At 42.1% G+C, this 23,387-nt stretch overlaps 1 protein-coding gene across 3 annotated transcripts in view; it reads left to right on the top strand.

Moving 5' to 3' along the window:
* Positions 1 to 229: 229 nt before the first annotated feature.
* SMARCAL1 (SWI/SNF related, matrix associated, actin dependent regulator of chromatin, subfamily a like 1) overlaps positions 230 to 23,387 on the top strand; it is a 45,235-nt gene continuing 22,077 nt past the window's right edge. For 2 of the 3 annotated variants that reach the window (XR_007507894.1, XM_049815583.1), the window contains exons 1-10: positions 243 to 318; positions 604 to 723; positions 1,290 to 2,250; positions 2,952 to 3,002; positions 5,703 to 5,963; positions 7,176 to 7,226; positions 11,074 to 11,254; positions 12,216 to 12,366; positions 15,145 to 15,303; positions 17,156 to 17,221. Coding sequence is in view for 2 of the 3 variants with exons in the window: in XM_049815583.1 (XP_049671540.1) it covers positions 1,380 to 2,250; positions 2,952 to 3,002; positions 5,703 to 5,963; positions 7,176 to 7,226; positions 11,074 to 11,254; positions 12,216 to 12,366; positions 15,145 to 15,303; positions 17,156 to 17,221 (1,791 nt within the window). In the remaining variant the exon portion in view is untranslated. Of the gene's footprint in view, positions 319 to 603; positions 724 to 1,289; positions 2,251 to 2,951; positions 3,003 to 5,702; positions 5,964 to 7,175; positions 7,227 to 11,073; positions 11,255 to 12,215; positions 12,367 to 15,144; positions 15,304 to 17,155; positions 17,222 to 23,387 lie in introns of all 3 variants that reach the window. The other variant, XM_049815592.1, reaches the window with a different exon arrangement.

Raw genomic sequence — 23,387 nt, 5'->3', positions numbered from 1 at the left:
CTGGGGCAAAGCCTCAGCCCGTGGCCAGCAGCAGGGTCCCCGCACCCCGTATGTGGGCCTGAGCCGAACGTTGGCGGCGGGGGCCGGCCTCCAACCCCCCGACTCCTACAGCGAGACGGCGCACCTCTCAGCGCCCCTAAAATGGCGCCCTGAGGGGCAGACTACATTTCCCAGCGTGCCGAGCGCCCCGCGCGCCGTTTTTTCGTTCCCGGCATGATACGCGCTGCTGGTCGCTCAGTGCTGCCGGGCGGAGGAGCCGGTCCGCTGGGAGTTGTAGTCTGCGCGCCCTTTGGCGGTGTACCGGGCCTCTGCCAGCCGGTGGGTGTGCGGGCCTGGGGCGGCGGGGAAGCGGCTGGGCCGGGGCTGAGCCCAGGGCGGGCTGTAGTGGAGCTCCCGGTGTGCGGGGAGGGACTGCGGCCTGCGGCCTGGCCCCTGAGCCCCAGTGGGGTGCGGTAGTGCTGGGCCCCTGTGGGGTGGCGGGTGGTCCTTGAGGACGGCGGGGGACGCCAGCCTGCGGGGTGGGGGCCGGGACCTCAGTGGAGTTTGGGACGGGGCAGCCTGGTGCCTGGGAGAGGAGCGGAGCAAGGAGTGAACTCTTTACAGGGTGGTGAGGCAAGAAGGTCTTCGAGTGCTGCGTGAGGCAGAGTGTAGGTGGAGTGAGGCCAGCTCCTGGGAGATGTGGTGGGAGCCAGGTCCTTGCTTTTATCAGAAGATCCTTGACCTGTGAGTGGACCTTTCTGAAAGCAGGAACTGTACTCAGCCCTTTGGGCTTCACTATGTATCTGCTACATGCTATGAGATGCCCCCAAACAGGAAGGTGATCAGGAAAGATGGGGTGTTATCTCATCTTTGCTGTTAGGTACCAGAAGTATGAAACACTTCCATACAAGACTGCAGAAATGTATTGCTTTGCCTGCATTTGCCTTTGCAGGGCTGACTCCGCAGTGCAGGGTGTCCTTGTGCTTGGCTATTTTATCAGTTTTGCTGGGATTTGCACAGAAGAGTGCATAGAGCTGTAGTGGAATAGGGGTCTTCTGCTTTTTCCATATGTTTTATCTATGTGGGACTGGCATGCACAGCTCCAGCAGCGGTTGTCAGTATCTGCTTGCTGATAATGGCTCAGCATTAGTCTGACAGCTTTGCTCTACTGCTAGGTTTTTGTGTAGGATCAGTTACAGTAATATTGAGTCACTAATAATACTGAGTTATCAATACCATAAGTATTTTTAGAGGGAACAGAGTTGAAATTTCCGGTCTTTTTTTGCTGTTTGGTTTTGGTTTTTTTGTAGACTGGCTTCCATTCCTGTAAAGAAGCAAGTGCCTCTGTGTGTAATTCCCAATGCAGTTTTGATTCAGATTTATTGTTTGAATTGCTGAAGATGTCATCAGGCCTTACAGAGGAACAAAAGAGAAGAATTGAAGAGAACCGCCAGAAGGCTTTGGCGAGGAGAGCAGAGAGACTAGCAGCCCAGAGAGGTGGGCAAGTGGAGAGCGCTGGCCCTCAGGTGCAAGAACAGAGTCCAGGCCATTGGGGAGACTTGAAGGAAAAAACCAATCATCCCAGGTTCATTAGCCAGCAGCCGCGGAATCCAAACAGTCCTGTGGAGCAGAAGAGCTATCTTCAGAAAGATTATAATCATTACACTGCAAACCAACAGATGGTTGGTTCACATGGAAAGCAACAAAAGAATTGTTCAGAGGACTCTGGACAAGCAAGTGGCATTAAGCAGTTCCCTACAACGATCCCAAATTCTCTGAGTTATTCCCATAAACATTACTTGGATGCTGCTGGTCAGAAACACGGACAACAAGCTTTAATTAATCTTGGTACATTCCAGCAGCCCAAATGCTACCCAGCTTTCAAAAACCCTACAGAACCGTCTCATCCTAGATTAATTGATAATGGGTGCCCTGATGGTAGTAAAGATTTACAAAGTCAGAACAAATCTGCCATAAAATTTGTTTCACCACCGAGCAGTGCCACCCCGAGTGATTCAGAAATGCTGATAAACATAAGCAGACCAATGGAAAGAGAAGGGGGAGGTGGTGCCTCTCAGGCCAGTGGTAGCATGCAGAAGCTGACCAGCTCTGCTGGTGCAGGATCTGCCTTTGAAGCTGCTTCTTGCAAGAAAGCAAATAGTGTTACAAAAGGAAAATGCGTGAAATATGGGGAAGACCGATTCCAGGTCGAAACAGGGTATAATGCTGAACTCATTGCTGTGTTTAAGAAGATACCAAGCAAAAGCTATGGTAAGAACGGATTGTTTGCTGTTTTATGTTGGACTGAAGTTTCAGCACCTGCTGGAACTGTAGTTGCTATATGCTCTTAGCAGTGCAGCTATTGCTGGGGTGGAATATGTGGTATTAATGGGGGACTGGAAAAGTAAAGACAGCTGAAATTGGGAAGAAATTCTGGGCATAAATAGCTTAAGCTTGGATTTAGCCAAGAAATCAGAAGCCTTGCTTTATGAACAGTGCTCTAAGAAGTTTAGTGACAGCAGCTGGTCAGAGTCTTTTGGGAGCGAGGGAGAGAAGTTATTCATAAATTGGTATGGGAAAATGGGTCACTTCAGCTGTAGTTCGGAGTTGATGAGCTGATTCTGTTAACTGGGTTACTGAGAGCAGTGGAGCCTCCACCTTTTTGGCTTGCTTCTGATCTGTTCTCCCTGCCTTTATTTGTTATATTCTACACCTCCCACCCCCCCCCCCCACCCCCCCCCCCCCCGCCCGTGTTGCTGCTCCCTGTGAATGGCTGCTGCATTCTTCTTGTCTTAGCATTGATATGCCCCATGGCTTTTTTGTGCCATGTAGCTGTAAACTTGGGCATACTGTTTTTCAGATGTGTGTCAAAAAGTTTGCATCAGTAGATTGAATTTTCTCTTACCTCGCGTGAACATTTCACAGCACCACTTTTTGAAACCCCAAATGATTCATATTCTGCCCTATTTTAGATCCCACTATTAAGAAATGGAATTTCAGTCTGGATGATTACAGCAGTTTCAGTAAGTAAATGGGTTGTTGAATGATAAAAAAGAATCCAAATCTTGACCCTCTTCCCCTGCCTTCCATAATTATTATTTAGCTTTGTTATTGTCTGGAGTAATAAAATTAATGCTACTCAAACATAATGCCCATCTTTTAGGCATCTAGCTCATAACGTTTTCCTGACAATTTGTAGTTGATTAGAAGTAACTTAATTTTTCACATAATCTAAATACCAAGCATAAGTTTAACTTTTTCTGCCGTTGCTGAATTTTTCAGCAACCAACAAGCCTGATCATAGGAAAAATACCTGCTGTGCAGGTACTTCATATGAATCTGTATTGAGAACTGAGTGTGTTCCACTGGCTAATGCTTAATTTCTAGGTCCGTTCGTGTATTTTCTTTTTAAACAGCTCTTTTTTTTTTGTTTATTTTTCCTTACATTTATTTCCTGTTAATTTTGCATGTCAGAAAAGGAAAAAGGTTCATTCTCTAGGGCTTTGAGTGAGACTGAAAATGGATTTGCCTTTTTTTGGCATAACAAGGGTGGTTTTATTTTTTTTTTTTTCTCTCCTGTCATTTTGTTCTGGAAAGATTGAGAGATGATAGAGGCAAACATTTCAGGTAAGCTTTTCAAAAGCACATTGTATTGAAGCAAGTGATAAATCACTATTGATTTCAGTGGGAACAGAATTAGGCCTGTGTTGAGCACTTTGAAAAACCCACAGTTGAGTGCTGGTATTTTAGCTTCCCATGTGGGTTGCCACACATTTATAATTTAAATGCTGCTGGTTTGCTTGAAGTGTATCAAGTACAGATGAGAGCAGAGTCTCTGCACCAAGGAGCTTGCAAATGAAGAAGACGATTTTTAGAAATCAGGCTTTTTTCCTTAAAGCTTTCAAATATATGAGTTCTTTGTGGAAAGTTCCTGTTGACAGGTGAAGACAATATGTGATCAACATTGGGCAACGATATCAAGGGGAGAAAATACCCTGAGAAAAAAGAACTAACTTAAAAGGGCCTTGGTTTGAAGTCTTGTAAGTGTAAAAACAATTATTTTAGAACTTCCCACTGTTAATTTTGTTCTGAATAATGTTGTCCTGTATTACATTTCCCTCTTTGTACTATAAATGAAACATGCAGTCAAGCATAGAAACAGATGTTGAAATAAGAGTAAAATATGGGTTTTGTCCAATTTCTTTCAGTATTAGTTGTAGAGGTGAGATCTAACTATGCAATGCTAAACAGTAGCATCTAAAATCTTGTGCTTGGTGCATTGGGAGAAGAAAGTCTAAATTGGTCGTATTCTAGTTCTCTACATTAAAAATTACTTCCACTTGATGCTTTTAAACTTTTTCTTTGGAGTAGAAATCTCAAATGCTTGGGTTTATTCTGGAAATCACTTATTTTAAAATAAAGTTGGATGAAATCCAAATGGGTTTATTTATTAACTGGTTAGGAAGAAAATGTCTGAATTTTTCTCCCTTCCCTTTTCCAATCTTAACTACTGAACTTAAATTTTGTACATTTTTGTTGCATATTAGTAAGTTGGACTATTTAAAAAGAAGCAGAGTGGATCATGATGTGCAGCTCAATGCTCAAAGGACTGGAATCACCCACATTTACTGTAAACAGCTATTGGGTAGGGGAGGTTGCCTCTCTCTACTAATACATGGAGGTCCCCTGCTCTTGAGTCTAATGGACTCTGGAGATATTAATGAATCTTTGTGTTACTGTAGTACCTATGAGTTGGAGTCTTGGAATGAACTTCACCATTTAGGTGATCTAAAAATGCAAGAAAAAATGATTCTTGTTCCTTAACCATCACAGTTCAGCTATAATAATAAAGAGAACATATGGGTATAGATTGGCAGAGAGACACAGGGAAAAGTGAAACGTTTATTAGTGTAGATAGCTGTGGTCTCAGGCTAACAGCTGTAAAATGTTATGTCCCTGCTCTCCCCATGCCCTGGCATCATGACAGAGGTGGTTGCTAGTGATCAGTAAGATAGGAGTGCAGATGGCTGGGAGGAAATAGGAGACTAACTGTAAGATGCAGTAGAATAAAGGGTGATAGACTTAAATTGTAACAAAGGAGATTAAGGGGTTTGGACTAGATTCCTTCCTGATATACTTCCTACCGTATTGTGAATATACAGCATTCCTCCTAGGTGAGATTGCATATCAGACATTGACATGAGGCGGGAGGCAGATATTTTCGGATCCTGCTCCTTTGCTGTTTGCAGAAGCACCTTCCCATCTTTTCAGGCACACACTACTGATCGCATGCCCCTGTCCCTGCAATTTTGTAAGTGAAAGTGCTGTGTGGCTGTGTGCAATTCACTGCTGAATGTGGTTCTGCAGATTGCTTGCCCTAGCCTAGTGAGCCACGTTTGGGGATTGCCAACAGAGAGGGAGCCTAATGCAGTGACACTGCTGGATAGTCCCTTGTTCACCTACTGTCACATATTCCCTCTGCCCCTGCTGTATTCTCTGTGGAACATCCCACCAACCTGCTCCTCCAGGCCATCGTGCTCTCTATTCTTTGTCCCTGTGAGTGAAAGCAGTTAGAGGATCATAATTCCTTTTAAACTTGAAGATGCATGGCTTGTTTGTCATCCTCTTGTCCCTTCTCTTCCCAAAGTATCCTGTGCATCTTTAGTTTATCTATGTTCTTTGTTGTTAATTCTTTTCTCTGTATCTTATGCTTTTTTCTCTAGTGGAAGCAGCAAGTCAACTTCCATCAGTAATTCTGGCACCACTGGAAGGAGAAAATGCAGTTGGCTTGGCATCGGGCTCTCGTTTCGTTGGCAGTAGAGTTGATGTGAAATCCCTCTTGATGATGTGTAAGAACTGGAAGAAACCTTCAGCCCTTGTCAAAGGGAAGTGCGTGCTGATCTCTCGCTTGCGGTTTGAGGTTGATATTGGGTATTCTGCGGAAGTGATTGGAGTGTTCAAACAGATGGATTCCAGAAATTATGGTGAGTCTCTGGTTGTTTCTGCTTTATTCTAATGACATTTTTGGGGCTGCTGTTGGAGTGCTTTGAATGCTTCAGAGGAGAGAGATTGTTAAGAGTACACCCCTCTGAAAGAGCATGAGAGGTTGTGGTTTGGTGAAGATCTTGAGAGCTCCTGTAGCTCTGGTATAGTACTGTATCTGTGTTCTGCACTTTATGCCAGAACATGTCCTGTTCTGGGCCTGCTAGCCAAGGTGGTGTTTTAGGACTCAGCATGATTACATTTACTGTTGAGGTGAGGTGTGCTCATAATTTGCCAGCAGTACAGAGATCATGCATAAGTTCTTGTCTTTATTATCAAATGCAGTTGGACATTCTCATACTTCTCCTGCTTTACTGTGGTGTATAATAGCTGCAACTGCCTAAGCAGATTGCGTTTACCAGCAACTTTACTAATGTTTTGGAGGCAAGTGGAACTGTAGAGTACTTTTTATGTTTGCATTCAGATTTCAATGGTAACTATCAGTTTTTCCCACTTGTGATGTGGGAAATGAGGCACAGAGTGATGAGGTGACCTGCGCAGTGTCACAGCAGGTCAGTGACATCATGGGGAACAAATCCTGAAGCTCTTGTTCTTCGGGCAGGGCCCACCTGGCTCGTTGTGTCTTCAGCTGACTCTGTATTCACTCTGTCTTCCCTGGAAGTTGTAGGCAGGTGCTGCCCGGGGATAAACCTGCCAGACAAGTGTGGCATTCATGTTACATTTTGGGTATTGATGAATTGGTGAATTTCCTCTGTACTGGCCTGAGGACATCATCTGTAGGGTATAGAGGTACAATTGAAAGTGATTGTGTTACTGACTGAAATCAGAGTTTGTTGGTTAACAAAGAGGAGCCTTCACATACATTCTTCATCCCTTCTTGCAGTGAAGAGAAGGGGGTTGCCAAAATCCTTGGGCAGGTGGGTTCATTACAATGGTTCGTTAGGGGAGCTGACCTTGGCTTGCTTTGGTGATACCACTACTTCTAGATATGTGCTCATATTTTTAAGTTGTCTTCAAACTATTTGCTTAATGTGAAAGCACACAGAGGAGAACTGATTGTTGGACAAGGTAAGAATTCTTTTAAAGCAGTTCTGAAATGTGGAGGATATGGATGGATAGCCATGTTCTTATGCACAGAGAATTCAGTCTTTTAAAAAAGAGACTTATGATAGTGTTTGTTATAACAATTGCAGATATGAACACCAGAAAGTGGAATTTCCTGCTGGAGGACTATCCCAAACTGAGTGAGTAGCTGCATTTTCCTGGCTAGGGCTATTTTCTGGGGAGATAATTGAATCGTAGCTTCATTTCTTGGGCTAAGCCTTTTCACTATGGGGAGATACGTTGCTAACGAACTGTGAAGCAGGTGTCTTCCTGTTTTGTCAGACATTTACACTGTTTGCCCAGACTCAAAACTTTATAAATGTGTGTTATTCATGGCAGTCCTTTAGGGGCCCACTGAGAGAGTGGCTCTGTTTTGTCAGATTCTGCACTGAATTTCTGTGCTGTTTGTTAGAGCACATGGATGTACTCACTATCACAAAGTTATTTTTATTGCTTATAATGTACAGCAGCTCTACTTGAACTAAGGAGTTGCAAGAGAATGGATTCCTCTGTTTCCACTTGCCAAATTTGAATAGATTGGCCTGGTGGTTGCCCAGCCTTCCTATCCTCACAGAAATTCTGTCATACTGACTCTTTTTAGCTGTGCTCCCCTTATCCTCAGTGCCAGCCTGCCTTGCTCCCTCTTGTGTGTAGATCAATTCATAAACTGGCACAGCCCCCCCTTGCTTAGAAAACAAACAAGTATCAGGCTGTTTTACTTCCAGTTCTTTAAGTAGTGTGCATGGTGTTGTGCTATTTCATTTCACACCCAGCAAATTTTGTTTTTCGGCTCGGAGCGCTAGGTTTTCAAGTCAACTGATGATTTCTGTAACAACCAGTTCTTCCACAGTTACAGTCTGGGTGGTGTCTAGCTGACTTTGTTCAGCCTTATATGTCACTACTGGTAATAATGGCTTTGCAGGCAGCACACAACTGTTAAGTTTTCAATTGATATACGAGGCAGGTTAGAATTCAGGTTGCTTCCATAGCTGAGTTGATTTTGAGGCAAAGAAGAAGAGCTGCTTGTTTCTCTTGCAGAAGTGTGCAGATCTGCTTGAAGCAGAGTCATTCTTCTTGAAGCAGAATTTCATACTCTTACTAAAATCCTTTTGTCCTGGCTGATGGATGCTTAAAATAAAGCTTAGCAAAAAAATCTTCATAAGAGAGCATCATATTTCCCCTTGCAAGTGGAATCTAAGGGCATAGTGTTGCTACAATGTTCATTTCTTGGTAGAAGTTTACCAGTAGACTCCTACCTTTATGCATCTGTGTAATGCTGGTGAAACTATGACTCACTGAACTGAAATGTAGAACTGTGGTTTGTTGTGTTTTGGGTTTGGTTCTTTTTTTTCAAATGGATGCCACTTTGCAGAATAATCCAGTCTCAGCAGCATGCTCCTAGCACATCTGCTTCTTGGTTTTTTATGTTTACTTAAGTTTATAGAATACTTTGAGATGAATAGCATTACACAAGTCCTACATATTACTATTTATCATCCCAGTCAGCCTGCTGTGTTTGCCTTGGTACTTGTGTAAGGGTATATGGCTTCGGAATTTGATTGGGCTAAGCTTCAGAAAGATAATAAGCCAGGTGCTCTAGACACGTCCTTGGAAAGTGTGAATGACTGTTTCAGAACTGAAATGCTGTTGCTTAGAGTAGTTTTTTCCTCCAGCATGGGCTCCTGCTTCCATGGGATACCAAAGCACATTTGAGTATCTGCATGTTCCTATGATGCATTTCTTAATAACATTAGTAATAGTTGTAGGGCTGAAAGCCATGTAGTGGGGCCTTGTAGGAATGCCTGATCTTGAAAACAAGTGAGTGTAACTTGGTGGAGACTTACGAAACTGGAGGATTGGGATGTTGACAGGTCCTGATTTCAGTAAGAGCTGGTGATCTCTCACAATTTGCTAAAAGGGTCTTTTGTACATGCAAAGGGCCAGATCCTGTAGGACATGCTAGGCAGTCTGAGCAACACATCGTCTCCCAGTCTGTCGCTCTCTCAGCCATGCTGGCTGGCAGTTGTATATGTTGCATGAAGTATTCAGAATTCCATAGATTTGAGGAAAGCAAAAAAAAATTTCCATAAATCTTCTTGCAGAGTGTAAGTTGTGAGGGCATTTGAGGCTTCTAGCACGTGCCTTTTTGAGGAACAGCATTTGCTTTGTGCCTGTTCATTTACCTATGTCAAAATAAAAAAAAAAGAAAAGAATTTTAAAAGGCTGGTTGCCATTTCCAGCAGAGTTATCTGTTAGCTGGGAACTGTTTGTAGAGGTTAATGTCTCTTTGCCTAGTTGCTCAGTCATCTTTATATAAAGGTCACTTCAGTAAAAAATGTCTGTTGGATGAATCATGCTGGTGGCAGATATATCTTAATCACTCTCCCAGCTCATGTACAGAACAATAGCAACAGAATTATCAGTGAGCAAATTGTAGCAATTATGCTAACACATAGCTCAGTCTGTGAGTGTAATAACAAGCTTGTGCTGTACTTTGGGTGGAGAGAGTTCCTGCTATTGAAGAAGTATGAATTAAACTGGAGAGTTTAAAAAGTTTGGTCATTGCCCAACCACAAATGGAAATCTTTTCATATGTATATTACTTGGAATTGCTTTCCCCCCTCATATGGCAGGGGTCCATCCTGCTGCTTTCCTCTTGGAGATAACTGAAATAAAAATACCTTAGTGAATTCTGGAGGTGCATTTACTGCTGGTATGGTGAGTTCTTATTTTTGCAAACAGAGTTGTTTTATGTCTTCCTGACTTCATATACAAAGCAACCACTAAATAAAAAAAAAGTTGTTTCCGGCAATAAAGGATCTGTGCACATGCATTTGTGTTCCTTGTGTAGAGGTGTCTCTTTTGTTTCTCAGTCAGTGGTCAAAGATTGATTATTAAACATGTTTTCCTGGTCCCAGCTCACTGCATGTTTTAAACTGGTATTGGTATAGAAATTTACTGTTGGATTAGAAAGAAATATGTTTATCTTTTTGGGATGGAATAGAGAGGCTGCTGGAGGGGACTGAAATAAGATTGTCTAGGAGGAGAATTGCCCTGACACTTTGCTTGTTGTGATGCAAGGGTTGAAAAGATGAAGGCCCTGAGGTCTTTGCATAATGGAGGCTGAGGATCCCTTTAGTTCAACTGGAAAGGTTTTATGCTGCAGATAAAGTTCAGAGGCTTCATGAGTGAAACAACAATAGTGGTGAGGGACTCAAGTGGCTGCCTGTGGGCTGGTTCTGGCCTGCAAGCTACTTCTGTCCAGGGGAACAGCAGTGGACACCAGTTGAGCAGGGAGTTGCTCTTGGTACCATGTCCTTGAAGGATAGCTGTCAGAGCGCTGCTGATGGTAGTACAAGAGCAGTTTCTCTGAGTCTTGAGGTGCTTCCTGTTTTCTTATCCAAACGTGGTAAATGAGGGGTGATAAAGTGGAGACAGAGCCAAACCTGTGTGAATTTGGGGAACAGGAGGAGAAGAGTTTTCAAAGCCGAAGATGTATGATATTCTTTAGGTAACTGTGTCTCAGGTTACTCCTGATCCCTCAGGGATGGTGGAGACCTCAGAGGTGTTTAATGCAGAATCCCAAGGTCAAGATAAAGGTGCCCCTGCCTTCTAGGCTTCAGGACCTCTTTTGTTCAAATCAATACTTTTATTTCTGAGTAAAGTGTGCCCTAAGCTGCCCTCAGTGTGAATAATCCAGCTCCAGCTGTATTAGTAGCAATCATCTCTGAATGATGGCATCAGACTTTCAGTTTTTTATAACCAAGTCTAAATATGAGGGGAGGAGATGTGATTCATCATGTGGTTCTGAAATAGACTTCAGGGAAGAGGCCAGGCTAACACCTGTGCATGATGCAGTGCTTTCTTGAGCTGTTTCAGGATATGAAATAACATTGTTGATGAGGTCAAGGGTTGTGCCCTGACATCCATAATGTAAGTTGTGTGTATGTTGCCCCTTCTGATAATAAACTGCTCTGTTCTTTGCAGTGGAAGTGTTACAGAGCCTTGTGTCAGTAGAAGTGGAGCCACTGCCTGAGGCAGTAATACAAACCTTTGCTGCTCAAATACAGAGATCTACATCACAGACAGACGTTCCCGATGCTGACCTTTCAGTAGTGGACTCCAAAATTGTGACAAGCCTCATGCCCTTTCAGCGGGAAGGTGTGAAGTATGTCCTTTTTGCATGCTGTTAAGAGCTAGTCCTTGCCTAGAATTGTGTACTTTATATTGGTGCCCAGGCTGCATTCTCTTCCATGGAGGGTTCCATGTTTCTCCAGAATCTTGGGCTGTTACACTCTGGGCTCTTGGTTGTTTGGTATGGTATGGTTTGTTTTGTTGGGCTTTTTTTGTGTGGATTTTTTTTTTCCTTTGAGTGACACATCTATTCTGTTTCTAGCTAGAATTCTTCATCATGAGTCAGGAGGAAAGTAGCATTTTGCTAGTCTCATAAAATTGTTCAAATGATACATCTCTGATCTCCCTCTTGTGATTCAGTATGTGCCTAATTGTCATATGATTTTTTTTACTTTGTAAGGTCATCTTTTTTCTTTTTTTTTCTCCAAGTGCATTTCTTTTGTTGTTGTTTTTTAAATATTAACTACACATGGGAAAGTGCCAGGAAATGGGGCCCAGTCCCTGAAATATTTAAAATTACTAATTGTATGTAGAGATAAACTTTTAAATGTCCCTGTTCCCATCATATATGGTCATTAGTTGTTGACTTCAAGATGCGATCCAGGAAAGTTTGTACTTACTGGTATTAATGTAGCATTGTTATATAATATTTTCTTATCTCAGCCAGGATGAACTCTGGGACTGAACGTGAGTAATATCATGGAAAGAATGTGCTTTAAATAATTGTAAGGTCTTGAGACTACTCATGACATCAAAGTCTCTAAGGACTGGGCTGAACCACTCTGTTTAGGAGCTTCCAAGCTTTGAGAGATTTGTGAAAGTTGCTCATTTGTGTTGAGACTAAGGGAGAAGATACAGGTTTACTGAAGAACCCAGATCACTTCCAGGTCATCCACATTATAGGTTTGGTGATGAGTTATGCTCATCTTGGCTGCCAGGGCAGATAGTAACCCATTTCTTCACTCTGACTTATTTCCCCTCTCTAATTTCTCCAGTTTCGCAATTTTAAGAAATGGACGTTTACTTCTTGCGGATGACATGGGCTTGGGCAAGACCATCCAGGCGATCTGCATTGCTGCATATTACCGAAAGGAATGGCCATTGCTGGTGGTGACTCCTTCTTCTGTGAGGTTTACATGGGCAGAGGTACTGTGAGCTTGAGCGTGTGTAGGTGGCTGGTAGAGGGCATGTGTGATGGTTATGCTGTGTTGCACTCTGTACAAGTTAAAATTTTAAAAATACATATATTAAGGAGAAGAAGCTAAAAATTGTACTCATTTAGAAAGTTGAGGGGGGAAAATTGCTTGGCACTGACTGTATGGTATATGCCTGTTTTCTTTTATTGGCCGATTTTGTGGTCCTGCTGATCTATTGGAAAGAGGGAGATCAAGAGAAAGTGTCTCCTTTGACCCTCTGTTAACTTTGTGCAAGTCAGCTGGCTCCAGGGGAGCATTTTACTCGTCAGTGTCAAAGACAATAGTTGCATGCGAGCAATTGCCTGTTGTTTTCAAGCCCTTCATAGCAGTATTTGCCAGTCCCTTGGCTGGAATAAAAGCCCAGATGCTGGGATTCTCTGGTCTGTTCAGGAGGCCCCATTATCATCATCATTAAGTGTCTGTTGTAATGTGTCTTTTGGCCTGTCCACTGTATGCTGCTGGCTCCTCAGAGTCCTTTTTTCATGTTGATCAGAAGCCCAAGAAAGCTTATATGGTTGGGAGAAATGTATCTTGAAATAAATGACTGTCATGGCTTGTACACTGAGGCTGTTGGGTTGCCATAGGCTAGTGTAATGTTCACTGTGGGAGAAAAAAGTGAGCCAGAGGTTTTATGTCAGTAATTTCATGCCTGAGCAGGGGTGGGTGGGAGTTTAGTTTTCCCTGGAATGTTGCATTGACAAGAAGTGTATTGACTGGGATTTGCTGGTTTTGTGCTGTAACTGGGTTGTTAGAGCATCTTGGCTTGTGTTTTCAGGTCCAGTAGTGTAACAAATTGTTGGGTGACAAGAAAAGAAAATTGTTTACTGAACAGGGGAGTGATGCTCATCGTGTTTGATATTTCAGAGGCCTGTAGACCTCTGGGTCAACACCTAACCTGAATCCGTGGCTTCTGAGGGATACCTACTGGGAACAATTTGGGCCCTGGTTTCCTGAACTACTGGGCACCTGCAGCTAAACTCCTACATCCTCCTTCAAGAGATTTAAGCAATATGAGGTGTTTTGTGGGTTTTCTTTTTTTCCTTTGACTGCTTGATTTCCTCTTCCTTCCCCTACTCCTGACTCCCCAGGAGGCTGTTGTGGGACATGTTTTGTTAGAACATTTGCTTTAGAATGATCTGTATTGCTTTGTGGATATGTGAAGGATGCAGGTCTAAGAAAAATGTGTCACACAATGTAGAAGAAGGTGGAGTTCATTATGGTCTGTAATCTACTCAGTTCATTCTTGTACAGATGTGTTTTACTGTATTGATAGACGCTTTTGTGGTGTCTCTGGAGCTGAATTGCCAGAAATTGTCTTCATCTCAGAATTGTCAGTGTTTTAGTGTGACTTTCTGGGCTCAGGCCACTGAGTGCCTTTATATTCAAGATGCCATAGGAAGCTAGCGGGAAGATGCAAGGTACTCTTGGGTGAGAAGTACTGCAGCATGTGCATTTGGAGTTCAGCATTAAAACTTAAATAATTAACAGTCAGGGCAGTTTCAAAGCACTTCTTGTGGATAAAGGTCAGCATCAAGTGAGAAATACAGGATGACTTTTATGGTGTGAATTAGTCATATGCCCTTTATAAAAGGAGAGGGCAGTACAGCTAGGAGCTTCCAGATACTTTCTCATTGCTGCCATCAGCCCTATATTTTTTGGTTGGGATCTAACCTTGCCTGCTTGTTGGCCCATTTTGGTTGTGGTGCTTACCATAAGTGGTGAAGGATAGTTAATTGTTAGTTTTTCACATACTGAGAAATGTGAGAAGCTCACAGTTAACTCCTCTGGCTGCTGCATGTGGTTGCGAACAGAGGAGAGGAATGACGCTTGAAGGATTTCCACAAGTGAAGGGCCTAGAGATAGAGGTGCCATTTCTCCTCACCACTTGGATACGTTTCTGAAGGGACCAGATCCTGATTGCTAAAGCCCCAGCCAGCTCTCTGCAGAGCAACATCAGCAGAACTCAAATGTTGCAGAGAGGTTGCTGTCATTGGGGACACAATCATAAGGGAAATGGTGGGTGCTCAGTAGCTAACAGATGGGTTTGGGGGAGGATATCTTGCTCTGGTGTGTGGAGCATTTCAAGAGGTTGATTTGAATGACTATCACCATGTGTGTTTCAGCTGCTGTCATAGAGCAGCTGGTGTGTTGTCAACTTGATCTTTTTATTTTGTTTGTTTGGGGTTTTTTTGGTAGACTTTTTAAGAGGTAATGGAAGAGTTCTTGTTGATCTGGATGAGTTGTACTTCATCCTCGCTGTGGAGTAAACATTGCTATAGTGAGAGATGTTAACTGCTCAGAAGTCTGTAGTTCACAGCCTGAGGTTTCCTTTTGAGTGAGAAAACTAAATTTCCCTATCAGTAGTGGTCACTGCGTTGTCTGGCTCTGAGCATAGCAGGTAACATTGTCAGGAGGTTATGCACTTTTCTGCTACAGGTAAGATTTTTGTTCTTTCAGTAAGAGGCAAGAATAGAGCATGTTTGAGCCTTCCTAGCTGTGGAAGGTAGATTTGGCCTTATAGCCTGAGTTCTGTTCTTGATCTTCCCATTACTAGGGTTGTTGCCTTGGGAAGGCTGCTTGCCCTTACTGTGCTCCTAGCTGATGTCTAATGGCGGGTGGGGTGATTCCATGTTCTAAGCATTCATGAGGATGCTCTGTGAAGTGCTTTGGAATCCTGACACAGGACATAAGCACCAGAATGCAATTCATTGCTTTCCTCTTCCTGCAGGCATTTCACAGGTGGCTTCCATCCTTGAGTCCAGGTAGCACCAATGTCATAGTGACTGGCAAAGACAACCTAACAGCAAGCTTGATCAACATCATCAGCTTTGACCTCCTCAGCAAGATGGAGAAGCAACTTAAGTGCACATTCAAAGTAGTTATTATTGTAAGTGGTACACTAAAATTTTGAAGTTAATTGTATGCTGCAAATGGGGTAACCTTTGCGTTGTACAGCAGACAAGTGTAAAGAGGGCCTTACTTAGGACTGAAACTATCTTGTAATTCTGGCTGTGATCAAAGCGCTCCATGAGTAGAAGCAGGAGATTTCTCTGATACCTTCTTAGGTAACTGGTAGAGTTTAATTCCTTTTTGATTCCTGAGTCTGTGTTTTCTCTTTTACTGGTTATGGTGCCTCTGATTTCATTGTGGTTGGGCATGTCCTCTGCTGGAGAGGAAGGTGTTTAATGTGGTGTGTCAATACAATAGTCTTGGAATTGTATCTTTTTAAGGGGATTGGACTTCAGGGTGATGCTAGTGTTTATCCAGTAAACCAGATAACCTCTCAACATCAAGTATGTGGGTAAAGCCTCCAAAAATCTCCTTTTGCTTGTGTTCCACTGGCAATCTGCATTAAGCTTTCTTTGATCACTTGTATCATTTCTTTTGTAAATTACTTCAAAATAATTTTTTAACCTTTTACAGAGCCATGGTGGAAGGCATTTTTCTAGATTTCAGTCATTCAAAACATCTAGTGTTTCAAATCCAGCTTGGATCAAAAGAGACCAAAAGTGTATATGTAGCTTAATATGAGTGTTTGATGTTGTCAGTCTAGTTTTCAGCACACATAAGCACCTGTCCCTAAGATCATGACAGCTGGAACATAACAATCCTTTTGTTTCTCAGCATGAGATGGGAATGTGGGAATAGATGGAGTTCTTTGGAGACCAAACTACCCATGGGGGAATTGTGTTTGTGTTTTTTTGGTGGGTTTTTTGTTGCTGGGTTTTTTTGTTTGTTTTGGTTTGGTTTTAATTTATTTTTTTTAATTTTTTTTTTTCCCTTACCCATTCTCTGACAAGGCATTCTGTCAGTGTGGAAATGCAGATTGTTACTTTTGCGTGCTGGTGCTTGAAGTAAAGGGACTTGGGCTCTAGGGCTACTGTCCTGGAACCTTTTACCAGCCCTGAGCTGGCAGATGTTCTTTCTGTGTGTTTATATGTTCAAATTTGGATCCTGTATACATTTGTACAGATGAGAGTAGTCCTACTGAGTGCTGAGTTTCCCTGCTTTTTCTTCCAATCTTCTTTTGATGGCAGGGAACATTAATGTAGCTTATTTGTTAATCAGGAGGAAGAAGGCTGTGCCTGAGAGGCTAAGCAGTTCTATTCTCTTGCATGCATGGTTGCTTGCTCATCCACACGTGGAAAGATGAGAATGCACCCTTGGAGGGCGCCAATTACTTATTGTGTCTAAGTTCTGACTTGCTGCAGCAGTAGAAATGAAGCCTGTTTGGGGGTGATGTCTCAAGTAGGAGGCTATTATCCACCTGGTGAGCCCTATCAGCAGAACAGTTGGATCCTAATTAGATTTCTTTTTTTCCTTATAATTTTCATTAACCCCTTATTTAGGGAAGTGGCAGTGTATAGGCCTCCTATGTTTGCTGCATTTAAAGGACACATGGGGGCAAATGAATGTCAGTGGTGGAAATAATGTTCCTCTTTCTCCTTCCTTCTCCAGCTCCCTCTGCTCCCTTGTTTGTGGGCATTTGAGATTCATGGCTTTAAGGTTTGATTTCTGTTCCATTTGCTTGCAGCTGTCAGTTTGAATATAGGCAGCCTGCTACTCTCCATGCTGTCTTTTCATTTAGAATTTGATGTGACTATCCCAGTGCTTGAAATATGCCCTGGGATGATATGCTTATAATACTACATAGCTGTGAATACTGGGAATTTGTTCTTTAGCCTGCAGTTGGACTGTGGATCAGAACTGTCTTCACTTTCATGCTTGTTTTGTTTCAGGATGAATCTCATTTCCTAAAGAACATAAAAACTGCACGATGCCGAGCTGCCATGCCTCTGCTCAAGGTGTGTATGCTGGGTGCCAAACCTGCAGCAGCTAAGGTCAGGCTCCCAAAGCAGCGTTGCTCCATTTACCAGGTTTAGGAGCCAGCAGCTGAATTCTGTTGCTGTGCAAGTGAAAATCCAGGTAATGTAGATCCAAGAGCAAAATTTGTCTCTGGCTAAGCCACTTGTTCCCATGCAAATGTTAGATGGTAAGACCTAACAAAAGAACTTCAGAAGCTGCCTTAATCTAATTGTGGTACTGTCACTGATGAGTTTTATGGTGATGGGAAAAATGGAATGTCAAAACTTACTAAGTGCATTCAGGGAGAGTAGAAAGAATATAGTAGTGTCAACATAGCTCGTTTAATGGAAATAATCATTATCAGTTAATTCTTGGCACAAAAACATTGCTGTATATCAAAATGACATTACCTAGGTCCCTTCCTTGGCTTTGGTTTTGGGCTCTACTCTGTTACTGCAAGTTTCCAATGTATTTGTATGGCTGGGGTTTGGGAGCACTCCTGCTGGTTAAATGTACAGAACTAGTAGGAGATGGCAGAATGTGAGGTTGGCAAGACAAGTGGCCCACAGAAGGGAGGCAATATTCAATTATGCAATAACAGGAGAAATGTAAATTTTAATGTCTGCCTGTTGTCCTGGGATCAAAGAATCAAACTCTCCCTGGTAGCCTGTAGCAGATTAAAGTTATTAGTAGTTTCTAGACGCTGCAGAGTCTGTACATTAGAACAAGGTAAATGCAGTTCCTCTTCAGCAATTATCAGCAAGTGCGTATAAAGAGAAGATTTGATCTGTGATGGCTTTATAGCAACCAACTTTTATATGCAAGATTCTTAATGGCAAGCTGAAGGTGGTTGTCCTTGAATAACTTCATTGTTGTCTTTAAAGGCCTGATTCTTGTCTTCTCTTGGCTTTCAAATCACTTCAGGCTTTTAATGTTTGGAAACTAAGTAGGAGGTCCAATTTTATGAGCAGTTTGAAGTACAGTAATTAGGGTGTATGTCTGAAAATGGTGGAAAATAACAGATTTACCTCATTGCAAAATGCTCAAAAAATTGTCTCATCCTTTCCTACTTGTAGCTTTGTAAGGATCAGCTTGTCAAAATTATTTGCAGGCTACAAGATATGAGAGTGAAAGATGGTAGCTGTTAAGTGGAGGTTAATTGCCTGTATGCACTTACTGAGAATTTACGGTTTTATGCTGTCACATCACTGGTCTTAGAGAATTGAGAACTGGTGCTTCTGAAACTGACTTTCAGTCTTATGAAAGCATTAAGAGTCTCATGTTCCTGTCATGTGTTGTCTCACCTGCAAGCAGCATACAGTACCGGTTGTTTTGTGTTAGATGTTCAGGTAAACTATTCTCCTGCTTGCTGATGATAACTTCTGAAGTGCGTATTTGCTGTAATAGCCACTCTCTGCCCTCCTTGCTTTCTAGCACAGCTGTTTTGCTCTAAAACTAGCCCCTTTGGCAGCTTTGTCTTCAACTACTAGGGAGTGATGTTGTGTTCACTACTGGTAAAGCACATCACAGGAATGCTTTCATATTTGAAAAAACTGCAGAAATACGAGGAGTTTTCATCACTTGAATACTGGATTTAACAACTCTACTTTGTCATGTTTATAGTAAATAGTCAATGGCGTAAAAATGGGACTATTTTAAGTATTTTACATGATACTTTGAGATTATTGGATAAGAGACATTGATAAACATGCTGCTGAGGATAATATTCTTGCTGTTGCCTTCTTTATGTTGAAAGGATTAGAGCAGTACTGGGGCTCTTAGGAGACCAAAAAAAGGTGTTTCTATAGGCAAGCCCTTGATAGGTGCGCTGCTTCTAGCACCTAAGTCCCTACCTTAAGGTCACAGTGTGAAGCCATGCCAGTGCTGTAACCAGAGCCTCTGGAGCCAGCTCATGCCTTGTCTATCTTCTAAGCATTGCCACTTCTAACTGTTGTTAGCATTATGCTACTTTAAACTTTCTGAAATTGCCATAGTTGCTTTTATTTCCTATGACGTTCCCAACATCCTAAAGCATGAAAGCTTAGCCTTGAACTGGCTTCTGGGGACAGAAAAGAAAAAAAAATAAATCTAAGAAATGTGGTCTTTGGTTCTTACATGCTACAAAGATTTATGAGTCCATAATGATACTGGACAGACCTAAGTTAAAGTTTCTGAGCCTGAAATATTTCTCTCACTTCCATCTGTACTTAATAGATTCTTTTTATCTTGATGGAGAAGTCACAGGAGCAGATTCTATTTGAATAATAAATAAAATATAAAAATTGTTGTGTTTAGACAGAACTGCACAATAATCAGATTAAATCAATACATTCATAGTAAAGACTGTTTACCTTGGATATTAATTTTGAATCTCCCTTGTTAGACAGCCAAGATGAATCTCTACATCTGAAATGTTTAACCCATGATTACAGCATTTAAAGTCTCGGTTTTAATACCTGACATTGACTTGTTTTCAAAATGAAGTGGTATTTTTAGCCACTCAGTAATAATTCATCTTTTCCTGCTCTCTTGTATATATTGCGCAGCAAGTGTGGTATGGAATTGTCAAGCAGAACCATATATTAAACATGTGGCCTAAGTTTGTCAGTTCGGAACTTCTAGACATTTTTTAATATTAAAAAAACCCACATAAACTGTGTGTGTGTGCAGTCTTCGGTGTGTGTAGTACTCAGTATCTTTTGTGGCATACTTAGCTGCTACCCTGACAGAGATTTAGGAAAGGTTTGCTTGGGACAGTGGGAAGTGTGACCAGAAAAGACTTTTTAGTGCACTTTTACAATGGCTGGATGTGTGCAATGATCATGCTTGCTACCTGGTAACTTGCCCCAGGTTGTCATTAGTTTAAAGTAAATATATAGACATGTTGTGCTCATTTTATTGTTATTGGACAAAACTTTGAGAGGGACTTACAATTACACAAACGGTAAGATAGGGTGAGCTGAAATAGCAGCTGCAAAATATTTAGGCCAGATTTCTTATTCCCTTCATGTTCCCAGTGGATGTGCAAACCTGTGGGTGTGCAGACTTGTACATGGGGAGAATGCTTCATCTGTCTACATGGAACCAGGTGGCAGTTTGTACACAGTCTGTGTGCATCCCTGCAAATTATGGAGGTGGATGGATTGAAAGCCATAGTAGAGAACAGTCCTCTGATGTTTTGGCATGTAGCAAAAATCCTGCTTTCAAGGTCAGCCAGCTTTCACACTGGCCAGTCTGTGCCAGCAGCTGTGTGAGATCTGTCCCCAGCTTCAGCATCTCTCATGGTACTCAAGAGGGCTAGAAGTTCCTGTGTTCAAAGTGGTACTTTTGTCTTGTTTCCACACACATCAAAGTGAGAATAGCCTCATACTGTTAGGCTTTGCTTGAGTCACCAAAAGGCCTGGTCAGGGTTGGCTTGTCCCTGCTTCTAATCCAGAGCTGTGGCAATCAGTAATAGGACCTATTTGTCACCTTTCTGTTTTCTTTAGTCTTGTGGTTGGGACTAAGTTCTCCTGGGCGTACTGACAATACTGGTTGTTCCCTTTGTCTCTGCCCTGTATCTGCCTCCCTCAAAGGCAGAAAGTGTCATGGTGTTATGCCTTTTGTAAGCATTTTGTTTTTACCTCCCAGGATGTCCTGGTTTCAGCTGGGATGGGGTTAATTGTCTTCCTAGTAGCTGGTACAGTGCTATGTTTTTGAGTTGAGTATGAGAAGAATGTTGATAACACTGACGTTTTCAGTTGTTGCTAAGTAATGTTTAGTCTAAAGTCAAGGATTTTTCAGCTTCTCATGCCCAGCCAGCGAGAAGGCTAGAGGGGCACAAGAGGTTGGCACAGGACACAGCCAGGGCAGCTGACCCAAAGTGGCCAACGGGGTATTCCATACCATGTGACGTCATATCTAGTATAGAAACTGGGGGTAGTGGGGGCGGGGGGATCATCGATCATTGGGTGGTGAGCAATTGCATTGTGCATCACTTGTATATTCTAATCCTTTTATTATTACTATTGTAATTTTATTAATGTTATTATTATCATTATTAGTTTCTTCTTTTCTGTTCTATTAAACCATTCTTATTGGAACCTGTGAATTTTACTTCTTTTCCTCATTTTCTCCCCCATCCCACTGGGTGGCGGGGGGAGAGGTGAGTGAGCAGCTGCATTGTGCTCAGTTGCTGACTGGGGTTAAACCATGACACAAGATTGGACTGGCCCAGAAACATGGACATAGGAGAGGAGTATACATGCTACCAATATCCATAAAACAGCAAAGCCCCAGGGGTGTAGATGAAGAAGAAACAGCAAACCAGAAGTTTTTCACTGATCAGTGGTGGGATCTCTTTGGGACCAGAGTGAAAAGGATTCTATATTCTTTGACCAGCCAAAGTGCTTCATGGTCTTTGTTCTTCTGTAATTGCATGGAGTATTGCAAGACAATGGAAACTGGGGAAGGTCCCAATGGAACATGGATGAGATTTTTGGAAGCACAACAGTAAGTTTTTAGTGAAGATCTGTGCTAGAAACTGAGAAATAAAAAATAGTATCAAATGACACATTCCAGTGGTATAAAATGGTCTTATTCCTGTTGTGCTCCCTATGGGCTTTTTCCCGCAATATTTGGGTAATATTGCTAATGTGATTGTTCCTATTGAGCTGCTGTTCAGGTTAATAGCATGATGCACATCCTGATGTTTGCAGGGTTAAAGGTCTTTGTTTCTATTATGGAAGTCCAAATACATTGTGTGGCTGGAATCTAATACTCTTTGTGCTTGTTTTAATAAAGAGATGCTTAAAAATAATGAAGGGAAATAGGTCAGTGCTGAAGGTGGAAGGTGAGGAGGGAACACAAAAATCTCCCTTTCCAGTGCAAAATAAGTAGCAGCTGTCTTTAGGCATTACAAATCCATATGGATTGGATAAATAAACCTTTGCTTGTTACCTGCCGAGAGAAGGAACTTCATCTTGAAATTGGAGAAGCTGTGGGCCTTCAAGGTTGCATCTTCAGATCTGCTCCTACTTTCTAGTTTCCCTTCCTTCTCAAAATAGGAAGGTAGTTTAATTTGCTTCAGTCTTAGCTGATCATCGCCATGTGACACACATTATCTGTCTAGATGTCACTTAAGAATAGGGAAAGGCATTTATGTTTTTTGGAATAACCACAGTAGGATCATCTTATGAAATGCAGAGCCCTATCCGTCTTACCCAAGTATAGAAACAGACTCTTCAGAACAGCTGCAACCCTTTACCTTTACCAAATCTTCTATTTCATCAGGTGATTATCTCTATTATATTATGGCTGCTCTCAGATTTTTCGTTTCACAGGTATTCTTATGCTAAGCAGTTCAAAATGACTGAGTAAGCAAAAACTGGGGACACAAGTAGTTGTACAGCCAGGACCAGCCACACTTAAATTTTAAAGTTTGTCAGTCTGTTAGCATATGGCAGAGCTCATGCTGTGAAATTCATTTAACACAGAGACAGTCATTGTATGTTAATGAGTCTCTTTGTATGTTCAATTATTTCTTTGTGGCATAACCCCCCCACACTCCCCTTCAAATTAGTTGGGTGCTGGGTTTTGACCTCTAAAGTAAGTGCGATTGGGGTTACCATTATATAAATTATTCTTTGACTTTCAAAAGTGACTTTTGTAAATGTTGTCACAGCTGTGGAATTAGTTCTTGCTGGTGTATTGTGTGTGCGAGTGTAATGCTACAAAGCCACAATTGTCTTACGTTACTGAAACCAGGACGCTTAGTAAACAAAGGCTGCAGACCAGCTCTCCACTAGTCAAGTCACTGTCAAAGTTCCCTTAAGCAATCTCACAAGAAAGGAGCTGTAAGAACAGTCACAAGGACTCATGAGAGAGAGGAGTGCTTCTAGCGAAGATTAAGCTTCATGCCTAAATGCTAATGAGCAGCTAATGTTACTACTTCTATGTGGAAATATGTATCAATTGATTACAGATCTAGTTTTGATAGAAAGTCCTTGCTGGTCCCTGCAATCTTATTTTCTGTGCTGTTGTTCCATATTATTCTTACAGTCCTTGGAAGAAAGAGGGTAAGCTCCCACTCTTGACAGCACAGAAGGTTCAGCAGGAAGCAAGAATTAAGCAGTGATCAGGAGAGACTTCTCTGCAGGAGCAAATCTTTATTGGCATCTATTCAAA

This window comes from Accipiter gentilis, chromosome 1 (assembly GCF_929443795.1).
Source record: "Accipiter gentilis chromosome 1, bAccGen1.1, whole genome shotgun sequence".
Taxonomy (NCBI): Eukaryota; Metazoa; Chordata; class Aves; order Accipitriformes; family Accipitridae; genus Astur; species Astur gentilis.
The sequence above is the reverse complement of the archived record's forward strand: the minus strand, read 5'-3'. Positions and strand labels throughout refer to the sequence as shown.